The 22,527-nt window shown below is 36.0% G+C and overlaps 1 protein-coding gene across 1 annotated transcript; it reads right to left on the reverse strand.

The window, feature by feature from the left end:
* Window positions 1-4,199: 4,199 nt before the first annotated feature.
* Window positions 4,200-15,825, reverse strand: LOC136239025 (cytochrome P450 4F6-like). The gene is made up of 14 exons (XM_066029766.1): window positions 15,688-15,825; window positions 15,584-15,628; window positions 14,903-15,030; window positions 14,724-14,848; window positions 14,612-14,674; window positions 13,791-13,920; window positions 13,677-13,742; window positions 13,360-13,447; window positions 12,873-12,981; window positions 12,684-12,814; window positions 12,549-12,613; window positions 12,419-12,501; window positions 5,733-5,798; window positions 4,200-4,442 (listed from the first exon to the last, which is right to left on the reverse strand). The coding sequence occupies exons 3-14, from the start codon at window positions 14,978-14,980 to the stop codon at window positions 4,337-4,339; spliced, it is 1,110 nt and encodes a 369-aa protein (XP_065885838.1). The 5' UTR covers window positions 14,981-15,030; window positions 15,584-15,628; window positions 15,688-15,825; the 3' UTR covers window positions 4,200-4,336.
* Window positions 15,826-22,527: the final 6,702 nt, after the last annotated feature.

Genomic DNA, 22,527 nt, shown 5'->3' on the forward strand with positions numbered 1-22,527 from the left:
ACACTTCCAAATGTATTAGACTAGCTATATGGAAGTCTAAATAGTTCAAGGATAAAATTTTTGCTGGCAACCCCCAAAACCACAAAATCAGCAAAAAAATTCTACCTCGAATTATTTAGGCTATACAGTATATCAAACTTGGAGTAAATCAGTATAGCTACCATCATGTCACATGTTGTGACATTTAAAACATTGGAAATTTTATGTCTGGACATTTCCTCTACCAAACATTTGACATGTTGTTAGATTTCCTCAGAAATTTGACATTTACATGAGATTTCTTAAGTCAAGGACACATGGCATGTAGTGAGATTTCCTATACTATTCAGAAATTTGACATTTGCATGAGATTTCCTTAGTCACAGACACATGGCATGTAGTGAGATTTCCTATACTATTCAGAAATTTGATATTTACATGAGATTTCCATAGTTAAGGACACATGGCATGCAGTACAGTCTTCAGAAATTTGGCATTTACATGATTTCCTTAGTGAAGGACACATGGCATGCAGTGAGATTTCCTACACTATTCAAAAGTTTGACATTTACAGTGTACATGAGACTTTCTAAGTCAAGGACACATGGCATGTAGTGAGATTTCCTATATAATTATACTATTCATGAATTGACATGAGATTTCCTTAGTCAAGGACATCACATGATATGCAGTCAGTTTTCCTATACTATTCAGAAATTTGACTTGTAAAATTTAATGAGATTCCATAGTCAAGGACATATGGTATGCTGTTATTTATAGCTTTTTCTGTACTGTTCAGAATATACATGTACATACACCATTACCATGTGTTCTGATAACGGCATGCCATGTGTCACTGACTAAGGAAATCTCACATAAATGTCAAATTTAAATGTGGAAGTGTGACACATAATTAGCTAAGGAACACATGACATGGTTTCCACTGCCATATTATGCATTAGAAGTTGTGTAAGATCAAATTCTCACGTCATTTGTTAAAGTAACTGTGAATGTACCAAATAACTAAAAAACAGAGAGGAACTTCCTAGGAAAAGTGTCAAAATTTACACTCACTAGTACCAAAGCAAATTTTCCAAGATTGTCACTCCAACTGCAGTGACATGTTGTCATACCTGACTACTGTAACACTATACAGATTTGGATAAGGTCTCTGTGCAACCTGTGTTAGCTTTCCTTTTGTATTTGATGCAATATATACGGTACATTATAGACTTCATTATAGGCCAAGAACACATCACGTAAATTTCAAGAAATATCATATTTACTGGACATTTCCTACTAACAGGAAATGTGATAACCCAAACCCACAATGAAATAGTATCTTGGTAATATAAGTTTCTTATACATTTTGCAAACTCTATTATAGTAGGTAAGCTAGTTAGGTGTAATGTACTAATGCTGTCTGTTTCTTACCATTTTAGGAAATGTCATGTGTCCTGAACTGGTGAAGAGGATATTGCACATTGGCACCATACTATCGCTCATATTTAGGAAATGTGACATTTTCTAGACAGGAGATTTGCACCACCTATCCTGAATGCAATTTGATCTTTCCTGTGTTTCAGAAATGTCACTAAAATTAATTTCATATATCCTGCATTAGGAAATGTCAAGAAATACCATCAATCCCTGCTATAATTAAGAAAAGTCATGGAAATTGTGCCCTATACTAACTACTTCATGAAATGTCAAGGAAATGTGTAAATTTCATGTACACCAGAAATTGGAATTTCTGTACAATTAGCTACCTGAAATGCAACCTTTCTTCCTGTGTTAATGATGAAATGAGTACTACAGTGGAACCTCTTTAATTTATCACTGTGAAAAAGGTGGGATATTATTTCCAGTGGCTTATTGAATACAAATAAGCCTTAATATAAATCCTGTATTATACTCATCTTATACTTTAGTATAATCCATACTATACTATTGCTTATATGGTTTCAGTTTATTTACCACAATACTTAAAATAGCTTATATCTAATATAATGCCCACACTATACCATCACATATGTGGTTTCAGTATGTTTAACACATTAACTAAAGCCTTACATGTGCTTGTTAGTATAATACAGGTTATATCAAGCTTTTTGTATCCAATAAGCTACTGGAAATACCATCTTATATCCCTCATTTTTCACAGTGTATTACGGACATTTTGGGATCCAGAATTTTTGGCCACTATTGCTGTAATATAGAGGTTTTCCTCTTTTAGAGGTAAAAAATGCATTAACCAGGGTCCAAAAGTTTTGTCCTAATCATGGAGGTTTTTTCTAAATTCAGGGAGAGGTTCCACTGTAGTTCAGATGAACAATAGACAGTCCGTGTTCAAATGATTCTTGATGATTGCCAAGCACACTAGTTTAAACTAGGACTGAGCGATAGTGAAATTTTCACTGTCCGAACGATATTAAGACACTGTTCACGATAGACGATAGTAAAACGATAGCGATAATTCACCTATTTCCTATTAGTTGCCTTCAAAGAGAGTTGTAAGGAGAGATGTACCCATGCATGTATTTTGCATAAGATATTAAATAGCCTTTTAGGCTGATTCTTGTTCTAAAAAGTGATTATTTTAAAGTATTTTGCAGATATTTCTCCGTATTTTACTTGTTAATTACTGTCCGATAGTAAATTTTCAAGCGATATAGGCGATACCGATAGTGATACTATCCCGATATTCCGATATGCACATACTATCCCCCAGTCCTAGTTTAAACATTTAGCTAGCAACTACGGTATGTATATAATCCACTTCAGGTGCTGTTCTTGATGTCCTTATTAATATGGAGGTTTTTTCTATTGTGTCCTTAATTCAGGGAGTTTGTTAACAGCAGTTCCACTGTATCAAGGTGATAAAATGGTAAGTAATTAAACAATGAGACATGTTATTTAATTGAAGAAAAGGACCAAGAACACTTGATTTAACTATCAGAACCATTTTTGATGGCAGGAATGGAAATATTTGTTAACAAAGTGATTTGTCACCATTTGTCACACTTAATCACTCACAGAACTCAATGCATTACTATAAAAAGTTTTATTTTGTAATGTAAATTGGCCATATCTCTCAAGATATCAAGCTATAAAATTTTACACAAGATAGATCCCAATGTTTCATTTTAGCTGAAAAGAGAAAATTGACAAGGTGCAGTGTTAAAAAAATGGTTTTCCAAAATTGAGCCACAAATGATGCAGTTGAGCACATTTCCTTAATATACTGTAACTAAAAAGACTGAACATACCTTAGTGATGAATTAGAAGGTAAGTAAATGTAGTGGATGAGCAGTGTTGACAGGGACTTTTATTATTCAGACTATCAGCAGTTTACTTGATATAGAGGCTCTGACTGTCTATAAATCCACGATCTTTATGATAAAATATTAGGTAGAATTTCATCGTTGAAAATAGAGTCAGTAAGCTAGATTTCTGTAAGGAACCTGGCCCACAATGTTAAAATTCAGGGTAAATGTAGCTTTGAAAATTATTGAACTTATATGTTCACTATAGCTACTTATATATAATAATGTAATCCTACCAGTGCTTTACGATTATGATAATGAACTGACCAATGGGTGAGTATAATATTATTATGTCTTCACAAGACCACAAGACTCCTTAGAGTATTATGTCTTCTTCTTAGAGTATTATGTCTTCTTAGTGATGTGCAATATACCAAAAACTTACCGACATTGCATTATTTTGTCAATACCGATATCGTATCAAATCTTAATATTTTTATAACCGATATCAATATTTATCATATAGTCAATATTTTGCAACAATTTTTTATATATAGAGTAATATTTTGATAGTTTACAACTTTTGGTGTGTGATTGTGCAATCACGGTAGAAATGAAGCTCAGTTCTGTACAGTTTAGCCATTTTAAAAAGCGTCTACCAGTTTCCAAGGCTTGTTATTACCATGATCACAAATTCTATAAAGCATAGCTGCTAATTATAAACATTTTCCCCATGCAATTAATCAAAAGAAACAAAATACTGAAAAAGTATCAAAATTTCAATATTATTTTTTTACCAATTATCATAATAATCGATATCATACCGAAACCAAAATCCTAATTTCTCACATCAACTATGTTGTTCTAAATGACTTAAAGTTAATGGTGTTTAATGAAAGCAGCAGTTGTGTTTATACACACGTGCACTGTTTTTTGAACACGTCACTTGAGCCATAGAGTTACATATGTAAATGCATGACACAGTAAAATATTATGCCAAAATCAATATTACTTTACAAAATGCATAACTACCATACAGTTTTATTGCCACAGTCTTAAAGTTATTGGATGGTTCAGTTACACAATTATCATTACATTGGTGCTAAGGTCAACTTCAACTTGATTCCAGTTTTTGCTTTCAATATTGCATGGAAATAAGGTTCCACAGCGTGGGTTGTGTCCACTTCTAGCAGAAACCTAAATTACAAAGGCTAATAGGATAGGATACAGGATATATATATACACCACTTTAGAGTGGACGTTCAAAGGTGCTGCTTAGGGTTTAACTCGTATCAATATCTAGATATTACCTGGGAAATATCATGGGAACGTGGTTTGTTCATGCCTTTGATGCCCAACCAGTTCAAAGATAGCAACTACATTGAGCCTTGCCTAATGTGTAAACTAAAACCCACAATAAAATGCACTGTGTTGCTCAATAAAACAAGTCAAAGTGTTCTGTGTCTAAGTTTAGATGATTTGACAGTAACTAAACCACATTCTAAGATGAATGATCTGTAAAACGATCACTTGGGTGATGCGTATTTCTACCCACTGCATGGGTGGCATGTCAGCCATTGAGCAAACTATGAAACAAGAAGAATATGACAACTAGATGAGTAGTTTATAGTCCTAAGTACTTAACTTAATGTCTTTCTACCACAATAGTGAAGGTTTAATGTAGTATTAAAACCAAAAATCAATCCCACAATGGTATGTGTTGAAACATAATGACGTAGGGATAACGTTCTGAGAGCTATTTGCCCACACAATTGAAACCACAATCGATCATCAGATGCTAGTGTATAAAACAAATGTGGTGAGTGCTCTGTAATTCTTTTACCTATCGGGTGAGTGTGCCCTGAGTGATATATATCACTTATACCATGGCTGTGTCAGGATTTTGCTGATATATACACCCTTACTCCTCAGGCCAGTGGCCTGAGGGGTTCAGGAGTATATATCAACAAAATCCCTCAAAGCTGTGGTATACATAAATATTACAATTATAGTGAATTATATACAGCATATGAGCATAAAGTTTGAGTCTATCATGCCAGTGTAGTTTCTGGCATCAGGCATAATAACATCAAGGGCAGAATATGAGGCACAAGTATAGGCTAAATTTCATGGAACCTACTCTACAGATTAAAATTTACAATAAAAATTACCTATTTGAACCTTCAAGCACACATGTACATGTAACAAAAAGGAGAAGTAGAATTGTTATGATGAATACAATTCTGTGGTTGAGCTATCAAATCATAGTGCATTTTTTCCAAAATACATTAACATACAAATTATTATTTTTAAGACATGCATTTATGTAGCTTTTCACAGTGTTTTAACTTCAAATCTATAGCATAATGTAACTAACATAATAATTATGCTGTGCAGTTCCAAAAACATGCAAAGGTGGGTAATTTTAAAGCACAGTTTAAAGCATAGTAGACTCAAGTATATTAATATTTAATATTCATAATTTACCTGTTTACAATATGTGCGACTGTAACTTTCATCTCTTGCATAGCAAAACGTTGACCAATGCAATTCCTGAATAATACAAATATACAGTGTTGTAGTATGCAGATCAAAGGCCGCTGCCAGTGTTACAAATCAGTTGTAAACATGTTTACAAATGGCGGTACCATGACTAGGTACCTAATTTTTGGCCACACAGTCTGGCCACTAATTAGTTAAAAAACATCAAACAAACCATACACCAGACCATCACAGGATGACAGGAAGTCATAATACAAGGCAATGAATTTGGCCAATACATCAAGCTCAGGAATAAAAATCCACACAGCACTCACTCTTCTGATTGAATGGGAAGCAGTACAACCACTGGGCTGAGTTGGTACACATATACCAAACACTTGTTCTGTTGTTCGCCAATAAATTAAGCTAACTATCATGTTGTTCCTTGTACATAGTGCTCAGCGATAGCCAATATTTAGCTTTGCTTTCTTGTTCCTTCTATGTTACAAATGGGCGCCTTTGATCTGAACACACCTTGTACCACAAATCACCCATTTGGTTTGTATCTGATTTGTAAGCATGACACCCAAGAGCCACAGGTCCGAGGGTGGAGTGTTTACAAAACTTTATGGGTGTGTTACAACTATAACAATGTAATTTTATCCACATTGCATCAATATGCATATTCACATGGATCAAGACACACGGTAGTGTGTCGTGCGGCCCAAGAAGCCGGCGCGTAACACCCGTGAGTATATTGACAGGAAGAAAGAAAACGCAATTTTCGCACCTCCGTAGCTCTGTGCTTCCTTGATGAAACAAGACGATTTTTGCTGTGGACATGCCCCCCAACTGCAGCACTCTACATTCCAAATTTGAGCGAAATCGCTTCGCGCGTTCCCGAGATATGCGACTTCAAAAATTGGCTGAGTTTCTTCGTTTTTTTTCTTCTTCTTCTTCTTCTTCTTCTTCTTCTTATTTTTCTTTTTCTTGTCGCACACTTACAAAAACTGCTATAAAACTCGAACGCGTTATCCGATTGCCTTGAAATTTGGCACACAGAAGGGGGGTATAAAGGCGCATCTCGGTACCAAGTTTGGCTGGAATACCATAAACAGACAAAGAGTTATGAGCGATTATGCACGAAAAATAACACCAATATGTTGTCACGCCTACAGGGTAAACCGCGTATGGGAAGAAGCTGAAAATCGGTGGGTGAATAGGTTAACTATTGAACCTCAAACCTTTTGTGGTTTGAAAGAAATCGAGCTAAAAACCAGGAAGATACAGCGAAAAAATCAACAGTGTGTAACAATTACGCAATCGAGATTAGCTAATTTTTAATATTTTTATTTTATTATTATTATTATTATTATGCTTGCCACGCCTACCAGGTAAACCGCTTGGGGTAATGCTTTCAAAATCGCTGTACAGATGGAGTTATCATCTTAGAAAGGCTCTTCAATGGTGTAGAAGAATCAGACTTAAAGCCACGGAGTTATAACACGAAATCCAACTTGGTGTAGCAAGTGCGAGATCGAGATACTCTAATAGAGCAGTCATCCTAATAGAGCAGTCACCCTGAACAGAATTCAAGAGATCAGTTAGAAATAAGTAACCTGTATAGAGATCAGCTACAAACAAATCACCCTGTAGAGAGTTCAGCTACAAACAATTCACCCTGTAAAAACATCAGTTAGAAGAAGATTTCTTGTAGAGAGTTCAGATACAAACAAATCACCCTGTTGAAAGATCAGCTAGAAGATGTCACCTTGTAGATACTTCAGTTACAAAGAAACCACCATGTAGAGAATTCAGCTACAAACTAGTGACCCTGTAGATACATCAGCTAGAAGAAGTTACCTTGTAGAGAGTTCAGCTACAAAGAAACCATTCTGTAAAGAGCTCAGCTGCAAACAAATCACCTATACAGAATTCAGCTACAAACAAATCACCCTGTAGAGAGATCAGCTAGAAGAAGTTACCTTGTAGATAGTTCAGCTACAAACAAATCATCCTGTAGAGAGATCAGCTAGAAGAAGTTACCTTGTAGATAGTTCAGCTACAAACAATTCACCCTGTACAGAGCTCAGTTAAAAGAGGTTTCCTTGTAAAAAGTTCAGCTACAAACAAATCACCCTGTAGAGAGATAAGTAAGAAGAAGTTACCTTGTAGATCGTTCTGCTACAAACAATTCACCCTGTAAAGAGATCAGCTAGAAGAAGTTACCTTGTAGAGAGTTCAGCTACAAAGAAACCATCATGTAGAGAATTCAGCCGCAAATAAATCATGTATAGAGAGTTCAGCTACGAACAAATCTCCCTGTAGAGAGATCAGCTAGAAGAAGTTTCCTTGTAGAGAGTTCTGCTACAAACAAATCACCCTGTAGAAAGATCAGCTAGAAGAAATCACCTCGTAGAGAGTTCAGCTTCAAAGAAGCAATCATGTGAGAGTTCAGGTACAAACAAATTGTCCTGTAGAGAGATCAGCTAGAAGAAGTTACCTTGTAGAGAGTTCAGCTACAAAGAAACCATCATGTAGATAGTTCAGGTACAAACAAATCACCCTGTAGAAAGATCAGCTATAGAAGAAATCACCTTGTAGAGAGTTCAGCTACAAAGAATCTATTGTGTAGAGAGTTTAACTACAAACAAATCACCCTGTAGAAAGATCAGCTATAGAAGAAATCACCTTGTAGAGAGTTCAGCTACAAAGAAACCATCATGTAGAGAGTTCAGCTACAAACAAATCGGCCTGTAGAGAGATCAGCTAGAAGAAAATTACCTTGTAGAGAGTTCAGCTATAAAGAAACAATCATGTAGAGAGTTCAGCTGCAAACAAATCACCTGTAGAGAGTTCAGCTAGAAACAAGTCACCCTGTAGAGAGATCAGCTAGAAACAAGTCACCTTGTAGAGAGTTCAGCTAGAAGAAGTAACATTGTAGAGCTACAAAGAAGCTACCATGTAGAGTTCAGCTGCAAACAAATCACCCTGTAGAGAACTCAGCTACAAACAAATCGCCCTGTAGAAAGATTAGCTAGAAGAAGTTACCTTATAGGGAGTTCAGCTATGAACAGATCACCCTGTAGAGAGTTCAGCTACAAACAAATCACCCTGTAGAGAGTTAAGTTACAAAGAAACCACCATGTAGAGAGTTCAGCTGCAAAAAAAATCAATCACTCTGTAGAGAGTTCAGCTAGAAGAAGTCACCTTGTAGAGAGTTAAGCTGCAAATAAATCACCCTGTAGAGAATTCAGCTACAAACAAATCACCCTGTAGAAAGATCAGCTAGAAGAAGTTACCTTGTAGAGAGTTCAGCTACAAAGAAACCACCATGTAGAGAGTTCAGCTGCAAACAAATCACCTGTAGAGAGTTCAGCTAGAAACAAGTCACCCTGTAGAGAGATCAGCTAAAAACAAGTCACCCTGTAGAGAGATCAGCTAAAAACAAGTCACCCTGTAGAGAGTTCAGCTAGAAGAAGTCACATTGTAGAGAGTTCAGCTACAAAGAAACTACCACGTAGAGAATCCAGCTGCAAACAAATCATCCTGTAGAGAGTTCAGCTAGAAGAAGTCACCTTTTAGAGAGTTCAGCTACAGAGCAACCACCATGTAAAGGGTTCAGCTGCAAAAAACTCAATCACCTTGTGGAAAGATCGGCTAGAAGAAGTTACCTTGTAGAGAGTTCAGCTACAAAGAAACCACCATGTAGAGAGTTCAGCTGCAAACAAATCACCTGTAGAGAGTTCAGCTAGAAACAAGTCACCCTGTAGAGAGTTCAGCTAGAAGAAGTCACATTGTAGAGAGTTCAGCTACAATGAAACTCCCATGTAGAGAGTTCAGCTGCAAACAAATCACCCTGTAGAGAACTCAGCTACAAACAAATATGCAGTGAAAAAGATCAGCTAGAAGAAGTTACCTTGTAGAGAGTTCAGCTACAACGAAACCACCATGTAGAGAGTTCAGCTACAAACAAATCACCTGTAGAGAGTTCAGCTATGAACAGATCACCCTGTTGAGAGTTCAGTTAGAAACAAGGAATCCTGTAGAGAGATCACCTAGAAGTATCGCCTTGTAGAGTTCAGCTACAAACAAATCACCTGTAGAGAGTTCAGCTACAAACAAATCACCCTGTAGAGAGATCAGCTAGAAGAAGTTACCTTGTAGGGATTTCAGCTACAAACAAATTACCCTGTAGAGAGTTCAGCTACAAAGAAACTATTCTGTAAAGAGCTCAGCTGCAAACAAATCACTTGTACAGAATTCAGCTACAAACAAATCGCCCTGTAGAGAGATCAGCTAGAAGAAATTACCTTGTAGATAGTTCAGCTACAAACAAATCACCCTGTAGAAAGATCAGTTAGAAGAAGTTACCTTGGAGAAAGTTCAGCTACAAAGAAACCATTTTGTAAAGAGCTCAGCTGCAAACAAATCACCTGTACAGAATTCAACTACGAACAAATCACCCTGTAGAGATCAGCTATAAGAAGTTACCTTGTAGATAGTTCAGCTACAAACAAATCTCCCTGTAGAGAGATCAGCTAGAAGAAATTACCTTGTACATAGTTCAGCTACAAAGAAACCACCATGTAGAGAGTTCAGCTGCAAAGAAATCACCCTGTAGAAAATTCTGCCAGAAACAAATTGCCCTGTAGAAAGATCAGTTAGAAGAAGTTACCTTTTAGAGAGTTCAGCTACAAAGAAACCATTCTGTAAAGAGCTCAGCTGCAAACAAATCACCTATACAAAATTCAGCTACAAACACATCACCCTGTAGAGAGATCAGCTAGAAGAAGTTACCTTGTAGATCGTTCAGCTACAAACAATTCACCCTGTAGAGAGAGCAATTAGAAGAAGTCACCTTGTAGAGTGTTCAGTTACAAAGAAACCACCATGGAGATTTCTGTAATCAATATATGTGACCGGATTTGCGAAAAGGGGTCTTCCACACACATCCAATTCCGTAAATGTTGGAGACCATAACTCAGTGTTCAAGTAACATATTAACCTGAACATTTCACCATGTATTCAGCTATAGTGGTGCTCACCACTGCCCAAATATCAAGGCAATAGCTCTTTCCAATCTGAAGTTATCAATTGTCAAAGTTGGCAAATTGGACCCCTTTTCGCAAATCCGGTCACATATGTATTATACAGTATATATAATTTGTACATTTACTGATAAAATATTTAAAGTACATCTACTTCATCTTTTCTTCTTCCTGTAGTAAAGAAAAAAACATAGGTTAAAAAAGTCCCAAAGCTGGCCATAGGCCGGCTTTGGGGTATACAAATACAAAAAGAAATGAAATCTAATCCAAAACAGCCAAGCTGTAAAAAAAGTGTGCGGCCCTCAGAAAGGCTGTGGTGAAAAAAGATGTGAAATCCAAGGTGGCGGCCAAGAAATGGCTGTGATGGTAGGTTAGTGGTAAAAATTTTAATAACGACAATTCAGGTGAATTTTTGTGAAGCGGCACAAAAATTCACCTGAATTGTCATTATTAAAATTTTTACCACTAACCTACCATCACAGCCATTTCTTGGCCGCCACCTTGGATTTCACATCTTTTTTCACCACAGCCTTTCTGAGGGCCGCACACTTTTTTTACAGCTTGGCTGTTTTGGATTAGATACACTATAACACTACCCTTTTTTACATATAGATCATAGTGTGCTGTGAGGCCTAAGAAGCAATACTTGCAAATATCATAATTATAGTGGATTATTCTAAAAAGGTAAAATTTCATGGATGACTGAGTTCAGGAAAATTTGAGGTGGAGTTTAAAAACTAAAGAATCAATGGCACTATTTAACTTCATGAATAACATATTTTTAAAAATGGATTGTCAATTATGAAATTCCTGCCTGGAAAATATATCATTTTTATGTAGTGTGTACAGGTACAGTATATCATGTATTGATTCATGCTTTGTATTCATATAAAACTAGCCCAAGCTATGTACTGGGATATTTTAACAGCTGCTTTATTATACAAGTAACTTTCTACTAAAGTTTTTGGCTGCTCTATTAGAGTATCTGGATCCTGTAAGGTACATGTATTGTAGTTTGGATAATAGTAACAGTGCTTAACTTTAAGGTAAATTATTGTGCAATGAAAATTGTATGCTGAGCACTACTACATCTACACACGCACGTACGCACGCATGCACACACACATACACATGAACACACACTACATGCATACACACACTACGATACACACACACAAACACATACACTGCACACACACACACTACACTACACACACACTACACGCACTACATGCACATACATGCATGTGTGCACACACTACGATACACACACACACACACGCACACGCACACACACACACACACACACACACGCACACGCACACACACACACACACACACACACCATTACATAAATGCACACACAAACACACACACTAAAATACACACACTATGCACAAACACACACACACTACACATACACACACTACACACTTCAATACACACATGCACGTAAACCTACACACAAACACACACATTAACACACACTACAATACACACACGCACACTACATGCACTTACACATGCATGCACATGCACGCACATACGCGTACGCACACGCACACACACACACTATAATACATACACACACAATAGAGTACACACTGATGCATACAGACATATTATAATTATTGTAAGTACCTTGGGCCAGCAGAAAATGCCAAGAATGCAAAGGGATCCATTTTCTTGCTATTTTCAGTGTTAAATCTCAATGGATCAAACCTCTGTTATACAACACATTTCATGGTTGCATATACATCATTTTACTGACCTCTGGATCATTCCAGACTGCTGGATCACGCTGCATAGCATGGATACCTACACCCAACCATGTTCCTGTGTGTATAGAAGGCACACTAACATACTATAGAATGTATGGATTTAATATATGTACATTCAAACATACCCTTAGGAATTCTCTGTCCATTAGCTATGATGTCCTCTGATGACAGTTTTGCCACATATGGTGCAATTGGATATAACCTCATTGTCTCCTTAATACACATTGTAACATAGGTGAACTTGGACAAGTCTTCCCTGATAGTATATTATTATTATGTGCATTACTTCAACAGTGTCTTAATCAATAGCTCACCATATTATATCATCAGTGTCCCTTCCCGCTAACACCTCTCTGACCTCTTCCCTACACAGCTCCTGGTGTTCCTTGTACATAGCCAGACAGTACAGGATCCATCCTAATGCTGAAATTAACACACCACACTGATACGTTCGCAATCCAAATTACATATATTAAGATTCTACATACAAAGTAGGCCATTCCCATGCATATAACTATCACACTGAACAGATTACAAGAATTTGTGAAATTTGACTATATAATTTATAAACATTGCACTGAATGCACCAATTAATTGCATCCTTATAATTATGATTATACTAAACATAAAGAATACATAATTGGAGAATAAAGCTTAATGATATCCAATTTCTAATACAGTATATACCTCCCACAACATTAAACAGTTTTCGTTTGTTCACATAAACTCAAAAGTTAATAAACTCTATTATTAACTCTTGATTATATGTATAGTACATACAGACAATACACTACAACATACCTGATGCATTAGTGTCATGACCTGCTGTCATGAAGGTGATTGTTTCCTCTCTGATCTCAGTATCTGTCAACCCCTCTCCATTCTCATCCTATTATTATTATTATGATTATTATTATTAACCGCATTTCTTATTATCTTTAGCACTTGGTTGTATAATTATTGCTATTAGCAATAATACTTTACAGTGACCAGTGCTGAGAGTCTGACAGCACCTTGTGCTGCAGAAGACTTTGAAGTTCGGGCAACAACTGGTCCTTATAATAATAATATTTACATAGTTAGGGTTTAAGTGCTTGGTGTACTAAATGAATTTTTACCCTTGTAGAAAGCAGAATGTCAAGAAGATCTAGATACTTTCTTTTTGGTCGTGATTTGGATGAAGTCTGCAAATTATAGCATGACAACATAAAGATACAATGTGTAATAGTGACCTTCAACAGCTCTTCTCTTCTCTTTAGTATCACATCTTCTGAATATTTTTGAACAACTTCACAATGGTGGAGGAACTTGCGACCATCAGCAGTGTTGAAGTATATCCAGTCAAAGATGAGGAGTGGATTACTGTGACCAAGAAATGAAATGTCCTAATTGTGTGTACTAGTGAAGTGATTTTGAAGTAAGTTTATTGCCACATTTAAAATTTTAAATTCAAAGTAAATTAGATAAAAGTCTTATGAACTATAAAAAGTTTATAGAATCTACTGAATAGCTTAGAAATTGGTGCACATACTGTCAATATTACCATTACTTGGTATACACCATATGTACATTGTCTTTTAGAGACATGAGCACAAAAATTCGTAGCCCAGCTAGACATGACTACCGCTAAGTCATTAGTGAATACATGCTTAGCCTTTATTCTATACAAACAATGCATTCACTGTAGCTTAACACTTTTTGCTCATGGGGTAGGGACAGATGCATGGACACAAGATTTTTTACAATGATGTCATTCGTTCCAGGCTATTTTTGACAAACATGCCTGATAAAAAAAATCACTTGGTATATATATTGTAATGCACCTTTTTTCATCTAAAAAATTTCATAATCAAATTTTTTGAGTAAATATTTTCATATGATTTATGTGAATGACTGCTCTATCAGAGTAGTTTGATCTTATATAAAAAAGAAATTTTCTTTCAAGTTTTGTATACGAAAATTATTTTACAACGACAAAAAAGCAAATTACCATACCACAAGTAACAGGTACTGCATTTACTAAATACTCCAACTTTGTTATACAATTACATACTATAGCCGTTTTATAAGAAGCTGTGCTAGTTCTCTGTTTCCCTCTAGAAATGGAGTCATATCCCTGTAAGAACAAATAATAGTAATGTCGCCAACTAAACATATTGACTCACTTGTTCTCTAGACAGTTACTATTAGAGGAGTACACACACCTCAATAACACATCCAGTGTATACGACACTAAGTATTTAGTGATCTCTACTGACTCTCCTCTATCAGCGTGTTCACCCCATATGTCCTATACATACCATCCACACTCACACATAATAGCACATAGTATCTAATGACATACCAGCAGTTTTTGGGACACTTCATTGTACACTGGTACATACTGTTTGAGCATGTCAAAGTGAAAAGCTGGAGTAAGCATTTTACGGTGTCTTTTCCATTTACCACCACTACTAAGCACTAGACCTGTTCCTGTTTTACAACATTATTACAGCATATTATTCAGACAACTATAATAGTGATGCAGCATTAAAACTGAATTTTTTTGCACTTCTGATAGTTTTGATGATATCAAATATATTTAAAAATACACCTATAATAATTACACAATAATGCAGATCTTGGCTGTCTTCTCAAATATTTTAACATGGATCTTCCTTTTACTAGCTATAACATTATTCTTGAAATTTAAGCCATACAAAAATAGCTAATTATTATTAAGCTACTTACTATAAAGATTAAGTTAGAAAATGGATGACATACACGTACTAGTTAAAATTGAGTAACTTGTGTGCTTTTGCTTTAGCTACGTAGCTAGCTATAAAATAACATTGGGTTACTAAAAATCTTGGATTTCCAAAAATGAATTTGCCTTGCTATTGAAAATTTGGCAAGGTATTATCTATGATAAATCAGATTAGGAGACAAAAAGTACATAAGTTTGTAAAACAGCAGTGCAAGTGATGTAACTACATAATAGCCTATGACAAACATACATATGCCCATACACATTGCATCAACCTACCAGTCCATTTACTCAGAAATGAATAGGTTCATGGTTTTGGTGCTTCTAACATAAAGGATAAGATCATGTATATATAGCTATAAAGTGACAACATTCATAAATACCTCCTGATTGTTGCAATAGTGTACTTATAATTTTAACATTAGCTGTAAACACCCAAGGAATTAATGGTCCAATCCAGTACACACACCAGTTAGGATATTTCTTGTGGTTTTTCTGCATGCACTGCAATGAATTCCAGGAGTGATCAAGCTATATATATATTATATATCAGAATATAGCAATTCATGTGGTACAGTAGCTGTATGTAAAAATATATAAATTTACATTCTGTATACTAATATATCACCCCCCCCCCACTCCTCATTAATGTAAATGCAGAGTGTTTTCCACACTGATCAGTTGTAGTTACTAGCGCTACTGAAAAGTAGGCAAGTTGCAACTTTAACTTACTTTAATTACTAATTGTGTGATAATAATTATTTTGAAGCCACCATTATTCCCTCAGTGGAAATGATAATATGGATACATATTGTGACAAGAAAGGATAATGCTATGACATGCTGTGTACTTGAGTGTGGCATACTACACATTTCTCTGTTCTTTGTTTTTCATACTAGCCTTTGATGCTATCCTTTTTCACAATTTTGGTTGTTTTGGGATAAATTATTTCACTTTGTATTTGCATATGCTACATTGTTTATCTTTTCCACAGGTAACAGTTAAGCAGGAATGCTAGATTTTAAGTGAAATTTGTACTATCAAGACACACTGTCTTGTGGCCAAATACAACCGGTACAGTTGTGCAACACACAATTGTGTATTTTACAAGAACCAAGAAAATGCCATTTTTACCCATGCACATTTCCATAATTCCTGAACAGAATTTATCCATTTTTGTTCCAGAAACTCTCTCATGGAAAGGCACCTTTTGAGTTTACTCCACCCAGCCATTACAGAGATATACTCCTTGAAAGTTCATCCTGTTTCTTTATCTTCTTTTCACACTACTTAGAAGAAAAAATTGTGCTTCAGTTGATTTGCTTCACATTTGAAGGACAGTAGAAGACAGATCAGATAAAAACGATGGAAATTTATGTGTTATTTTCAAAAAATGCAAAAGTAATTTTTCTCATGGCTACAAGGTAAACTACTTCAAGGAACAGCTCAAAAATTGGTTTGTAGATAGATTAACCATTGTAGGATTGCTTTTCAGTGGTTTGAAAAGAATTGATGTAAAAAGAATTGAGTTATAACAAAAAAGCCAACCATGTGTATAATTTGCACAGTCTAGTTTCATGAATAAACAATTTATTGTCATACATCTCAAACAAAATGCTCAGCTGAAAGTTTAACTATAAGTAAATTAATGATATTACAAAATCCTTTCAGTGTAATAGAATAATTTAAAACCTGTGACTTATAATGTGAAAACCAACTGGCTGAGCAAGTGCATGATAGAAATATGCTGATTCCATGCAGTTAGTGCAGTCACCCTATAGAGATATTTCACCTCCATATCTACAATTATTAGTCAGCCATATTGATGTGCATATTTTTACAAAACATGCTTAAAGGAAGGATTGAGACTAGCCACTACGTGTTTTCGACACACAACAGATGGATAAAACCATGACAGGCTAACCAGTACAGCAGTTTGAAATATCACTGTACAACACTCAATAGAGATACACAACAATATGGCTGACTTACAGAATAATAATCAATAAATCATAGTGCCAATTTTATTTACTATGGAAATGAAATATCTCTACTAGAGCAGTCAGGTACATATTCTATTAAAGGGCTCAGCTACAGTACAAATCACCCTGTATAGAGTTCAGATACAGAACAAGTCACCCTGTAGAGAGTTCAGCTATGTAGCTAAGTAAAGTGCTCAGCTTCTAGTCTTGCCAGCCAGACCACCTTTTTCTTCTTTTATATTGTGTCTGGAGGACACAAAACAAGAAAAAGTGGTCTGGTTATGCGAGACTAGTACAAGTCACCTGGTAGAGAGTTTACAAATCACTCGAATATCGAGGAAGAAAGCTATGAAATGCTGCGGCCAAAAATCATGGTATTTTAAGAAAGTTCAATTTTAATTCAGTTGGCTGCCACACTGGTGTTATTCAAAAGTGTGTGCTCTACTACAACTAAGTGACTGCTCTAATAGAGTATCTCAATTGCACAGTATTTCATAAGAGATTTACTTCACATTACCTTGCAAACACCCTCTCTCCAACAGGCTGGTGAGCTGGCATTAGCTAGCGATATTTAACCAGTCGCCTGTAAACCACTAACACAAGTAGCTAACCTGACTAATTAACACTAACCTGTTGTACATTTTTTCTAGCAGTTATCTCTCTTGGATCAATGAGGGACATATCCCCTATCATAGACAGATAGTATATACTACCGTACTGGTAAGGTAGTATGTACTATCTATGCCGGGTCCGACACCAACTGGAATCCAACACAAATCACGTAGAATCCAATAATGGAATCTGGAATCTCCAAGAGGTCCAAAACCAAACAAAATTGCCTATGAGATTTTGAAATCTTAGCCAAGATTTCAAGATTCTGGTGAGATTTCAAAAGATTTCAATGGCTTACCTTTAAAAACATGCGTAGTATCGCTTGTAGTATCCTGGTGTATCCAAAAATTTCCGGGAACTTCAAAAGTAGAAAGATTTCTATTAAAGATTTCAAGAGTGACCTCTACGAGATTTGCAGCCCTTGGGAACCTCTGACAAAATGGAATTTCAGGGAACCTCTGACAAAATGGAATTTCAATGAATGTTCTTAAGTCTGATTATTTCCGTATAGTTCTTGTAAATTATACTGTATGTTATCTCGTGTGCTGTGTTGCAATCAGTTTAGCCTCGTAAGTGCTGTGCACATGTCTCGGTACGTTTGTACAAGCCTCGCCAGTGATTCAATTAGTCTGGAAGCCAGCTGAGTGCATACAGTGTTAATATTTGTGTAGCCAGCTATGTAAATTTCGAAATTTGGAATCTTGGTTTGGATTTGGAATCTTACACACGATTTTTGGGTGGGTCACTGGTGCCGGACCCCTACTTGTGTGAACGAAAATGAAGAGGAACTTTGAGGCGTTCAGGCCATACCTATTTGAAAAGTTGTTGCTCGGACCCGACCGACTCTCTTTTTATAAAAGACCAACAACAACAAAAACAAGTTGATGTTGTGCTACTTCTAAAAACCAGACGCCATGCAGCTAGCTAACTCATCTGGAATTAACCATAGACAGTATTATACTACTATGAATTAACCAACTATGTATTACTACTTTACAATAGGGTAGTTTTGGGTTGTGCAATAATATTATTAGCTAATTCTCGTATTTCGTAATTCATGAAATATTCGTAATTCGTTCAATTACGTTGCTATGCACTGCTAAGGAAGCGTTTGTTACACAAACCGCTTTTACCAACATATTACGCACAAAACTATCTTCTAAACTGTTTTATAGTGTGACTAACGTGTTTTTTCCCACAAATTCTCTCGACAAAGCCTCAAAGCTGCTCTTCGTTTTCGTTCGCGTACGTAAGGGATACGCCCCCTTTCAACTCGAAGCGATAGGCTATTCCTGGTAGTGTACGAGGCCTGCACCGTTGTTTTTCAGTTGCTAAATGCCTGAAAACCTCAAGGGGAAGGTAGTCTGAGGAAAGTCACCACACCCGTATTTCAGTCCGCCGAAAAGAAACCACCTCAAAGCAAAGTTCACCTGTGCAGAAGTTTAATACAGACTTCATTTCACTTTTACTTCTTACGTAAAAGCTGCTTTTACCGTTATTAAACGATTTTGCTCACGTGGGTGCGTACGGACAAACAGATAGGTAGATAGGTACACACACACACACTTTTACGAAAACAATTTCAGTAAACCAGGCGCACGCCGAAAGCCGGCTGTGGGCGTGCGCCTGGTTAAAAAAAAACTCACGTGATTAACAATCGCGTGGTGTTGGCGGACTGTAGCTGAAATGGCGGCTAATGCGTGGTTATCTGTTATAGCGAAGAGAGGAGCTGTTGTTGTGTACCCTCGTAAAATTCGTTGTCAACAATGGAATGACACGTTTGGAATGGCTTTTTAAAATATGATGTTTTTTTTCTGTTTTTTTTTTGACCTACCGACCCTAACTTTTCCTTAAACAATCCGAGCAACAATTTTTCAAATAGGTATGGCCTCAGTGTCGACAGAACTTTTTGGGAAAAGCACAACAGTCAAACTATAAAAACAGTTTAGAAGATACTTCTGTGCGTAATACATTGTTGAAACTGGTCACGGTTTATTTAACAAGCGCTTCCTTAGCAACTATTGAAGAATTACAAACATTTTATGAATTACAAAATCTTAATTTGCAATAACTTAATTGATGTATTATTGCATAACCAAAAACCAATTAGCTAAAGTAATAACATGACCATACATAGTTGCTTAATTCTATATGAGTGAGTAAAATTAAACAAGTGATCTCTCTACAAAGCTGCAAAGTGATACAGCAATTAACAATGGTGAACTAATACCATTCATAACATTTCTTCTCCACGGTTGGTTTAATACAAAGCAATTTGCTCTATGTTGAAGTTTGTTGATTTAACTTATTTATTTTTATGATAGTTTTAGGATAGTTGCATGACACAGCATTTACAATGATTTATTGATGCTGAATTTTCCATTTATCAGCCCACAAAGAACACTTTCAGATCTTCTTGAAGTACCTGGTGCTCAGTACAGTGGAGGATTTAGAGTGGTTTCAAGGTTCCCACAGAAGCCCCCTTTTTGAAAATTGCTTTAGCAACACCCAAGATTTTAATTGAATTTTGTAGTAGGTGTGCCTAAAATAACAGTGTGTATGTATGTTCAGTTCTCCGCCAATAAACAAGACACATACGAAGCCATTCTAGTAGCTTACACAATGATGAAATGGCTAATTCAGTAGTTTTCACTAACTTTTATAACCTCTGGGCACTGTACACAGCTGTTGTGTCCCAGTGGGCATACTGCATGTAAAGCCCCCATAAAAATTATATAACTTTTAATTTTTATGGGGCTTCACTTAAATTTTTATTGGGCTGCATTTGTATAAAACTCTTATACATACATATATCTCCAGCCTGACTCTTGATATAATCAAATTCACTAAGCCACCAATTTTTCATTTCCAACTGAATTGCCTAGCTTAATTTCTATCAGTTAACCCGACCAACGAAAGAACCTGTGCTGTTACCCACAACTTAGTATTGCAGATGTGGAAAAAAAACTGGATCCTCTCCTTCCTCATGCCCAGTAGGAATGTAACACTTCTTATTGTTTATTGTGATTTAATATCATGCACTACTCCAGCTTGTTTCAGTACTTTTTATCGATGTGCTATGGTCCCTACTCTTAGACTAGTTGAAAATTCCAAATTTTTGTGTACTTATTAGCTAAAGTAATAAACATAGCAATACGTAGTTTGTTAATTCCAGATGAGTTAGCTAGCTGCATGGTGCCTGGTGTTTAGAGGTAGCACAACATCAACTTGTTTCTAATGAATCGGCATGAACAATGTCTAATGGCAATCAGTTCCATTTAGGAATGGTTCGTGGAAAAGGAATATTTAAAACAATTTGTGTTTGGCTAATAACATAGAAACTTCATGTCATTTTTTTGATCTGGTAGTAGTAATTGGTTATGGAGTTGGAAGATACTTCGTTAAGATATGGTTGATTATTTTGTAGAGTAAAATTAAATGAGTGATCTCTCTACAAAGCTGCAGAGTTGGCCACTTAAGTAATACAGCAGTTAATTAACAGTGAACTAATACCATTGATAACATCTCTTCTTCACGGTTGGCTTAATACAAAGCAAGCTGCTCTATGTTGAAATTTATTGATTTCATTTATTCACTTTTATGGTGGTCTTTGGATAGTTGCATGATACAGCATTTATTATTATTATATTATTACTAGGACCACGTCACATACAACCAAGTGCATACACCAGTGCGGCAACTTACCAATGGGACATATACAAACAGTGCCACCATAACCAGCACTAACCAGTGAAAATTATGCACATACACAAGCAAGCAGTCTAACTGGTATCTGACAATCACAACACTACAATTTTGAATTAAAATTAAAGCAAGCATGCCAGTGATAATATAATATTATGGCATATTAATTATAGACACTATTGCCACTGGTAGCAAAGATTGGTACATCGATACCAGTGGTGTGTGGCAATGGAAAAGTGATGTGTACACACTACTGCATATAAATTCACAACATACAAGAGATATTTATTTGGGCAGACAGTACAGCTAGTGTCAGTGCCCAGGAAAAAGACATTAATACAGAATAAACAAATTATGGTAATAAACAAAAACTAAAATGATATTGTTGACATACCCTTAATCTTGTACTTTACAAAGAGCGCATCCACTGGCAGCTTGGCATGGCGACTTGAGACTAATGTGCCAGCTGGAAACACTTTCAAAAACAAAAGATCAGTAGTTCGTTTATCTAGATTGCTATTTGAATTCGCCTGGTCGATTAACTACTTTGTAGTAGGCATCACATGCTAGCTGTTTTGATTGGTGTTAAAAAGAATCATAATACTGTTTCTATCACCTCCACCAAAACACCAGCCCATTATATGATTGTCTCTTTGGCCAGCATGGATTCTATTCCCAGTGAGTGCGAAGCCTTAAACCTTGTAGTTTTCTCAAACATTGTTAATTTCATTATTTATGACATAATTGTATTATATTATCTTTAGTACTTGGTTGTACAATTATTATTGTTAACACTTTACAGTGACAGCACTGAAGGTTTGACAGCAACTTGTGCTGTAACCTTAGGATTACCTAATCTACTTCCAAAGACTCGGACTTAAATGACCTATAGAAGCCCCCTTTTGAAAATTGCTTTGGCAACAG

The sequence above is a fragment of the Dysidea avara genome, chromosome 1 (genome assembly GCF_963678975.1).
Source record: "Dysidea avara chromosome 1, odDysAvar1.4, whole genome shotgun sequence".
Classification (NCBI taxonomy): Eukaryota; Metazoa; Porifera; class Demospongiae; order Dictyoceratida; family Dysideidae; genus Dysidea; species Dysidea avara.

Bases quoted from the DNA above. Each gene is read 5' to 3' on its own strand.
- LOC136239025 (XM_066029766.1), bottom strand. From the start codon at position 14,980: ATGCTTACTCCAGCTTTTCACTTTGACATGCTCAAACAGTATGTACCA. The intron at 14,675-14,723 runs GTGAGTCAATAT...TTGTTCTTACAG, and splicing joins AGTAACTGTCTAGAGAACAA to GGATATGACTCCATTTCTAG. The intron at 12,502-12,548 runs GTCAGTAAAATG...GTTGTATAACAG, and splicing joins CAGTCTGGAATGATCCAGAG to AGGTTTGATCCATTGAGATT.